Here is a 9526-nt window from a genome sequence, read left to right as displayed (position 1 = left end):
TCCCCTCCCGCTACCTTCTTCTTCTTTTTTTTTCTTAACATATATTGCATTATTTGTTTCAGAGGTACAGATCTGAGATTCAACAGTCTTGCACAATTCACAGCGCTTACTAGAGCACATACCCTCCCCAGTGTCTATCACCCAGTCACCCCATTCCTCCCACCCCCCCCCAACTCCAGCAACCCTCAGTTTGTTTCCTGAGATTAAGAATTCCTCATATCAGTGAGATCATATGAGTGCCCGACCACCATGCCCACATTGCCTTAAGTACCTCTGAAACAAATAATGCAATATATGTTAAGAAAAAAAAAAGAAGAAGAAGAAGAAGATAGCAGGAGGGGAAGAATGAACGGGGGGACATCGGAGCGGGAGACGAACCATGGGAGACAATGGACTCTGAAAAACAAACTGAGGGCTCTAGAGGGGAGGGGGGAGGAGGGATGGGTTAGCCTGGTGATGGGTATTAAAGAGGGCACGTTCTGCATGGAGCACTGGGTGTTATGCACAATGAATCATGGAACACTACATCAAAAACTAATGATGTAATGTATGGTGATTAACATAACAATAAAATTTTTTTTAAAAAAGGACGCATTATTTCACATGTCATGCAAAGCCCTCCACACCTTGTACCCACTGCCATTATAACACTTAGTACACAAAATATCTATTATTATGTCTATGGCACATTTTAACAACAACAAAAAAAAACTGTTACTTTTTTTTTTATAAACTGTCCTTTCTTGATGAGAGTTTACTCCACTAAAGAGATTAAAGGTCTTCTCAAATATCACCAAAGGGATTCAAAATTAGGATCTCATTAATTCTAATATCTAAAGAGATATTGTAATGAAAGAGCCATGTAGGTCTGAAATCCTGACAGAAGGAGGAAGAGTGAGTAAGGGTCCTCATGGAACCTGTAACACCATCCAAGGTACAACCCTGTACAGCTAGGTCCAGCTCTCTGGACAGAAGGCTCCCTAGAAACTACATGGGCATCTTATCAAGTTCGCTTAGTTTGATGGGTTCATTCCTTATGATAAAACTCCAACTTCTGTGGTTCTAACTCTAGTCTCACCAAACAACCATATGTTTTTATTTGGGTTCTCAAAGTCCAGAAGAAACTGTGTGCAAATTATTGACTTTCCAGGGCACCTGGGAGGTTCAGTCAGTTAAGCCTCTGCCTTCAGCTCAGGTCATGATCTCAGGTTGCTGGGATTGAGCCCTGCATCAGGCTTCTTGCTCAGTAGGGAGCCTGCTTCTCCCTCTCCTTCTGCCTGCCACTCCCCCTGCTTGTGCTCTTTCTCTGTCAAATAAATAAATAAAATATTTAAAAAAATTATTGACTTTTCCTGCCACATATACCTCCTATTATCAATTAATAAGTTAACATAGCACAAAGAGCCCAGGATTGAAATCAAACCTGGATTCAACTGCTATAACTATGCTCTGTCTTTCAAATCTATAAATTGAGGAAAACACCTTCTCTCCAGTAGTATGTAAAAAAAAAAAAAAAAAAAAAAACCCAAAACAAAAACAAAACCTATTATAGCAGTGGGCATTTTATAACACTCAGAAAACAGTCACTATGATCACTATTGTTATAGCTTAAAAATATACGTTTGGTTAATATAAATAGGTGATTCTCAGCTCTGCCTGCATGTGAGTATTACCTGGAGAGCTTTGAGCAGATACCGATGCCTAGAAAACATCCCAGACCAAATAAATCAGAATATTTAGAGATGGGGTATAGGCATTGGTGTTTTTTAAAAGTTCTCTGGAGATGCTAATACACTGAGAAACACTCATATAGTTTCTCAATCTGATAGTTATTAAATCAATTGACAAAATAAAAAGTCAGAAAAGCTGAAGAATAGGACCCAGACTCACGATGACTTCACTAGTCTATAGATATCTCACGAGACCAGCAAGATCAGTATTTAATGGCTGCATGCCCATCTCTCCCTCAAAAAGTTATCTTCAGGGTAATTGGAGGTATAGTTTTTATTACCACCATTATGAAAGTTGCTTATTGCAAAAAGACTACAATGTATTCAACATCTTTATTCTCTGTTAACTTTCCAGATTTTTTCAGTATTTTGTGTAGATTTTTTCAATACTTTGCTGTTCAAATTTTCTTCCATTGTGTTCTTTTTTAAACATCATTTTTCCACTAGTGTTCCCTGGATGTTGCAGAGAGTTTATTCTTTCAGTTCATGTAATCCTCCAAAATCTTTACTCTCTCCTTTTGGCAGGGTTGCCTATTTCATTCTGCCGGGGGAAATCTTTATGGGAGAATCCAATTCCTTGCCTTTTCAAGGCTGTCCTCATTCTTTGGCTTGTGGCCCCACATTGCCTTCCCTCCTTCTACTTTCACATCACCCCCTCTGCCTTCTGACCCCCTCCTTCCATCTTATAAGGACCCTTGTGATTATACTGGGCCCACACCCCACCCGAAATTAAAATCCTTAACTTAATCACATCTGAAAAGTTCTTTTTTCACATATAAAGTAACATTTTAATAGATTCTAGAAATGAGGATATGGACATTTTTATGGGGCCATTATTTAGCCTACTCCATAAGGAGTTCTATACGCCTAATGCTATTTTCTAGGCACTTCAGTGTTACCTTTGTAGATATAGGTTATAATCATTTATTTTGCGTGAGCTTTTTTTTTTTTTTTACAATGATAAAGACTGATCTCAAGGTCTACTTACACTTAGCTTGTTCTACTGATGGCCAACATGAAAAAGTGTATGGCCAACATGAAAAAGTGTGTGGCCAAAGAAGCATCCTTCTCAAAGGATAGTGTAGATGCATCCTACACTACCACAGTTGGCCAGTGAAGAAGAGCGCTCAACCCTAGCACTCAAACCTTCTTCTTAAAATCACTGCTTTGAAACTAGTTATCATTCAACTGATTTCCTGAAGATTATTCTTATGCTGAAATAACTTATTTCTATCTTAAGGTAAAACCATTATTTTAGCCACGTTGCATGTCATACATTTGGAAGCTGTTCACTTGAAATTATTGACTAAAATCCATGTCTGATGGTTGAGAATTTATCCTAATATTGAGAAGGCTATAAAAGGAGCAATACACTTTAGGCTAGTCAATATAAACTTCTAAGACACCTATTTTTTAATGAAAAGTAATAAAAACCCTTATAAATATTAGAAGAATACTCAAAATCGCTCAGGAGCACTCCAGATTCCATTTTAAGTTTCTGCTACTATGATAGCAGCGTATGCCAATTATTTGTGACATGTGGCTTGCCCTTAGCAATGGATGCTGAGAATTTGTAGAGAATCTTTTTTGTTACTACCTACATAGCACTGCATTGCCTTCTGAAAAATGATCACATTGAAATATGGTGCAGGCTTCTTGAGATGCCAGGACATGTTATTGGAAGACTTTTACCCAGAGACTTTCTAGGTATCTTGTAGGCCAACTGTGTAACCAACCACAGAAGTTAGAACCCACAAACTATGTTGGTCATCTTCATCTGGACTTGAATGAGGGCTCTCAAGACAAACTAAAGCATGATCTTTGTGTTGCTCAGGTTTTATGTGATAACCCATCTAAATCCAAGAGATAGTCTTTGCCGAGAACAACAGGACTACACCAAGGAAAATCAATGCTGCTGTCAACAAGGTCATGAGTGTTCTGTTATAAAAGCTCCAGAGAGCAAATGGGCCAAGGTGGGGCCGCCATTGTTAATGTGCAATAACTATGTATCAGGGTATAATGATAACAGTGGGACCGGGCGCCTGGGTGGCTCAGATGGTTAAGCGTCTGCCTTCGGCTCAGGTCATGATCTCAGGGTCCTGGGATCGAGTCCCGCATCAGGCTCCCTGCTCCTTGGGAGCCTGCTTCTCCCTCTGCCTTTCTCTCTCGCTCTGTCTCTCATGAATAAAAAAAAAAAAAAACAAAAACAAAACAGTGGGACCATTAGAATTGTCCTTTTGAGACTTTACTGCCAATGAGTTTTATTTTATCTTCTGATGATTCATTTTAACTACAAAGGGAAGAAAACAGTTAATTATTTTCAAGCTACTGAAACAACACAATAGTCATGTGGCACTTCCATAATAGTATAATTCAGAGAAATTCTTCAAATAGGCGTGAGTCACCCTTCTTCTTGCTGGTTTAAGGATTATGTTTTCTAGATAGCATGGAATATCATACATATGCAAAGTATCAAGACATTTAGTCTTTTGGTATTGTTCTCTGTGTTAATCGGGGTTCTCCAGAGAAAAAGAACAAATAGGAGATAGATATGAAGGGCGCCTGGGTGGCTCAGTTGGTTAAGCAACTGCCTTCGGCTCAGGTCATGATCCTGGAGTCCCAGGATCGAGTCCCACATCAGGCTCCCTGCTCAGCAGGGAGTCTGCTTCTCCCTCTGACCCTCCTCCCTCTCATGCTGTCTCTCTCTCATTGTCTCTCTCGCAAATAAATAAAATCTTAAAAAAAAAAAAATTAAAAAAAAAAAGGAGATAGATATGAAAAGATTTATTATGAGAAATAGGTTCACATGACTGTGGAGGAGGAGAAGACCCACAATCTGCCATCCACAAACTGAAGATCCAGTAAAGCAGTGGTATAATTCCTGTTCGATTCTGGAGGCCTGAGAACCAGAAGAGCCAGTGGTGAAAATCTTAGTCCAAGAGTAGGAGAAAAGCAAAGTTCCAGCTCAGGCAGTCAGGCAGGAAGAAAAAGGATGCATTCCTCCTTCCTTTGCATTTCTGTTCTATTCAGGGTCTCAGTGGACTGGATGATGCCCACCACACTGGGGGGTCATCTGCTTTGCTGAGTTACCAATTCAAATGTTTATCTCATCTGGAAATACCCTCACAGACACATCCAGAAATAATGTTTAATCTGGGCACCCATTGGCTTGGTCAAGTTAACACATAAAATTAACCATCACAGTCTCTTTTGAGTTCTTATAATTGATTCTGCAGGAACATAGAGTATGATTAACTCTGAATATTATTTTATTGGAGGCCTTTTTTGCTACTCTAACCCAGCCCAGCTACATGAGATCTGAACAGTTCATCCCTCTTTATGAGAAAAAGATCTCTCAGCTTCTCCTAACCATGATTATTTATTATGTGCTATATATTTATTGCACAAGGAATTAACTCAGCCTAGGAAATACACTTGAAACAAAGTGATAAATACTTTTTTTAAAAAAAGGAGAGGGGTTGGAAAGAAGGGGGGAAATTAGATAAGAAAAACAAAGCTGAATGGCATTGGCACACATAGAATATATACCTTGTATTCTTGTTGCTAAAGGAAAACCCACAATTTTCACCTTCAACTCTCCAGCATTCAAAACAAAGTCATAAAAAGAGCATTTACATGCCTTGCAATACTCATGAAACAGAAAACTGTATCTATTCAGAACAAAAACAGCTTGCTACGGCCCTCATAACCTCATTAGTCATCTATCAGGGTGAAATCTCTAGAGGATGGCCCTATGTCAGTATCTTTCCTTCCTCCTTGGCCAAAACCAGCACATGGCCCCACCCAAACACAAGGGGGCAGGAAATGCAATCCTGCCATTTGTCCTTCCAGCTGGGAAATTGGCAATGGTACAAATTATGTCTAAACTATGGGTCTTCTAAAATCAAGAAGAGTAGTAGATACTCAGTATTATCCCTCTTATAGATATGTAATGTTATTGAAAGGGCTAGATTTTTTACTGTCTATCAATCTAAGTCAATGATATAAGGTCAAGGGTTATTTAATAAGAATAATTCTGGTAAGAAACAACCATTATTAAAAGAACATATTAGTGGGGGCGCCTGCATGGCTCCGTCGTTAAGCGTCTGCCTTCGGCTCAGGTCATAGTCCCAGGGTCCTGGGATCGAGCCCCGCATCGGGCTCCCTGCTCTGCGGGAAGCCTGCTTCTCCCTCTCCCACTCCCCCCTGCTTGTGTTCCCTCTCTCACTGTATCTCTCTCTGTCAAATAAGAAAAAAAAAAAAATCTTAAAAGAACATATTAGTGGAAGCAATGAAGGATAATATCCCATCAATATGAATAGTATTGACGGCCCCACTTACTACGCATTAGTGTGTGTGATGTGATGTGTTTTGTGCTATTAAAAAATGATCTAAAGATAGCCAGAGCTAGTTTCTAGCAAGACTGCCTTGGTAAAGTATACATTGCCTGGGTCAGCACCTCCCGCTTAGTCTGGCAGACAAGTACACTATCAAAATTCAAAGAAGGTAGTTTTTCTAAGGAAAAAGTCAGTTTTGCAAAGATCAGAAAACTCCCCATATCATGACTATACTTTTTTATTTGAAAAACTGACATTTATCTTGATGTGACATTTTCTTAATCCCTAATGACTTTTAGTTGAAATACCAACGTGCAGAGAGAAAATCGCCATGTGAATGCAGTACTTTCATTTATAAAATATACTACTATTAAACAACAGAGATGCTGGCCCCAACCAGTCCACAGACTCTCACACGGACAGTTGTTTTCAAATCATCACTTTTGGTGCTACTGGCTTTATTCTTACCCAGAAGCTTTTCATTCACCTGTGTCCTAGAGAGTCCACAAAGGTGGCAGGTGAATGATTCATGACTCTACCCGTTTCTTTCTTTCTTTCTTTATTGTTATGTTAATCACCATACATTACATCATTAGTTTTTGAGGAATTCTTAATCTCAGGAAAAAAACTGAGGGTTGCTGGACTCTACCTGTTTCTTAATTACCATTTCTAAGATATTAAGGGAAGAACCAGGAGGCACTGACCCAGGCACCAGGCAGGAAAGTCAAGAACAGAGATTTTTCTAGTGTGCTAAATGAAAGGCATACTCAGAGGACCCAAGGGTTCTTTCTGCAATAAAAGTAGACCTGTTAGCTGAATATTCACTGCATCTTCATAACTTTTTTCTAACATTAAATAAGAGGTATATCAAAGCAGGCTTCCCGTGGAGCAGGGAGCCCGATGTGGGGCTCGATAACAGGACCCTGGGACTATGACCTGAGCCGAAGGCAGACGCTTAACGACGGAGCCACGCAGGCGCCCCCACTAATATGTTCTTTTAATAATGGTTGTTTCTTACCAGAATTATTCTTATTAAATAACCCTTGACCTCATATCATTGACTTAGACTGATAGACAGTAAAAAATCTAGCCCTTTCAGTAACATTACACAATTCGTATTGAACTGATACGAATCAATATACGTTGATTCGTATATCAAACGAATATTTGCCTCCAGGAGTTAAAAAATAATAAGGATTAGTTGAATGGTTGCTTAAAAAGCGGGGGAGAAGCCTATGCCCTCAACTGGTGCCCAAATGTCTCCATAACCAAATTTTAAAAGAAAAGTCAGCCCAAGTGAAAAGCTAAAAATTCAGGTGCCTTTTTGTTTCTTTTTCAGTTTCAGAAACAATATTTTAAATCTTAGTGTCTAGCCCTCTATCTTGACATAAAATTTGCCCCGTCCTCTCTGAAGAGGTAGTCTTGACTGCAATTACACTATCTAATGACTAAAGTGAAAAATTGGATTCCTGACTGACCCCAGCAGGTTAGCTCCTTATGCTCCAATGATATAAGAGACCAGCTAACAAGACCTCACTATGCATGGCTTTAAACGTTATTGATGGCCCTAAAGCAATTCTACCCTTTTTAAAATTCCTCTGGTCTCCACATTAGCAGAGAGGGCAAAAGAAGTGCAGGATTGGTGTGTCCTGTGCTGTCATGGAATACCCTCTTCATTCTGTATCCCTTCTCACGCAAAATCATTCGAGTTTACATATCTTAGGCACTTTCTAGGACCTCTGATAACACGCTGTTGTCTTTCCTGAGACCTTTCAATCCATCTCTTCAGTTGAAGTTATGAAAGCCTGTTCTTTGGTGTGAGTGGACATGTTTTCCATGGAGTGTGTTTCTCAACCACTGCTGTGAAATACAGAAACCCAGGCTCTTCTCTGAGGATTCCAGTTCAGGATGTCTCTGTGATGGAGTCGAAGAATATCTGATTTTAAAACTTCCAGAGGGGATTCTCATTTGCATTCAGAGTTTATCAGAGTTGTGGGGAAAACTGCCTTGGAAATTTTATTTCTGAGACTTCTCTGTTTATTTCTATACAAATACCAAGAAATGGCACCCAAATAGTCCTTTGCTGACCTCCCCCCACCCAAGGAAGGTGATACCCTTGATTTAGAAGATACAGAAACCTTTCCTTATCTCCAAATCATTTGCAACTGTTTCTTCTCAGTGGACACCATTTCCAGGAATCTAAATCACATTTTAATAAACTTACTCTACCTAGAACCGTTGTCCTTTCTCTTCACTCCTTTTCCCCCTTCCCTACCAGGTAAAAACAATACACACAGAATGTCTGGAACTGTCAAGATCCCAAGAGGTAACTGAGGATCAAAATTAAGACGCAGTGTGACATTTGTACAAGAAGAGTCCCCATCCTTCTATCTATAAACAAATCCTCTTTTCCCCTACTTATACTGTGGGATAAGATGGGAAAGCAGTAGAGAGAAAGGCTTCAGAGATATGCATATGTATAAAACCTCTTTTAAATATATCTACATACCAGTATTGCAATTCAACATTTAATGAGTTCTTCTCTGAGGCACTATGATAGGTATTAAAGCTAAGGAGATCAATAAAATATCTATCTAAGCATAGGGTTACTCAGACACTTAGTCAATAAGGACAGCAAAACACTGTTATTAAGGTCGGATCCAAATATTAAATTTGTTGCGCATAAGCTATTTTTAATTTTTTTACATTTAAATTAGACCTACCACTTCAATGAAGATCGAACATATGAAAGATCGTCTAATGAAAGAACACTGGATGGAGGTTAATGGCCTGGATCCTCATCAGCCCACATCAGCTCCCCATCAGCCACTGATCTGTCTCAGGTTTCTGATCTGCTGAATCTGTGGATTTCCAAAGCCCCTTCCTGCTCTATGTCCTCAAGCTATTGCAATTTCCTAGCTAATGATCTATTTCTTATTATAATTCTGTTTCTGAGTCTTTCCCCTTATTTCTCTTTTGCAGATTCTGTTCATGGGCATGATGACTGAGTACTATCACTACTTTTTCACAACCCTGGTAAGCACTTCAGGTGGAAATGAATTCTATGTTATAGGAAACATCTCCAGTTATTTCAAAAATCAGCCCCACCAGTGTCAGAGGCAGGATAGTGTCATGGAGATTTATCTTACTTTCCTAAGAATCCTGTAAATCCAGAAATGCTGAACAGCAGGTTCTTTCTTTCTTTTCTTTTTTTAACTAGCATCAGTGCATGTGCATCTGGAAAGGGATTAAAATGATACTTTCATTAAATAGGAACTGTCAAAGTGCAAACTAGTCAAAAAGAAGAATCATCTACATTTTCTACATACATTAGAAGGCACACTAAAGTGTATCTTGGCTTTTTTGATCCTTTGTGATTTACTTGCTTGTGTCCAGTAGATAGCTAGGTTAGCCAGGGGTCACCGACCAGGTGTTTTGAAGATCATCAAGAAAAGGAGC

General features: G+C 39.2%; 1 protein-coding gene across 1 annotated transcript in view; it reads left to right on the top strand.

Annotated features, from left to right (window-relative positions):
• Window positions 1-9526, top strand: part of GRIK1 (glutamate ionotropic receptor kainate type subunit 1) — a 130410-nt gene that overhangs the window by 32853 nt on the left and 88031 nt on the right. Inside the window, exon 5 of the mRNA XM_081819155.1 lies at window positions 9050-9103. Within this exon, the coding sequence (XP_081675281.1) occupies window positions 9050-9103 (54 nt within the window). The remainder of the gene's footprint in view (window positions 1-9049; window positions 9104-9526) is intronic.

This window comes from Leptonychotes weddellii, chromosome 1 (assembly GCF_054177405.1).
Source record: "Leptonychotes weddellii isolate Sample4059 chromosome 1, ASM5417740v2, whole genome shotgun sequence".
Lineage (NCBI taxonomy): Eukaryota > Metazoa > Chordata > Mammalia > Carnivora > Phocidae > Leptonychotes > Leptonychotes weddellii.
Note: the sequence above shows the minus strand (reverse complement) of the source record. Positions and strands in the feature narration are given on the sequence as shown.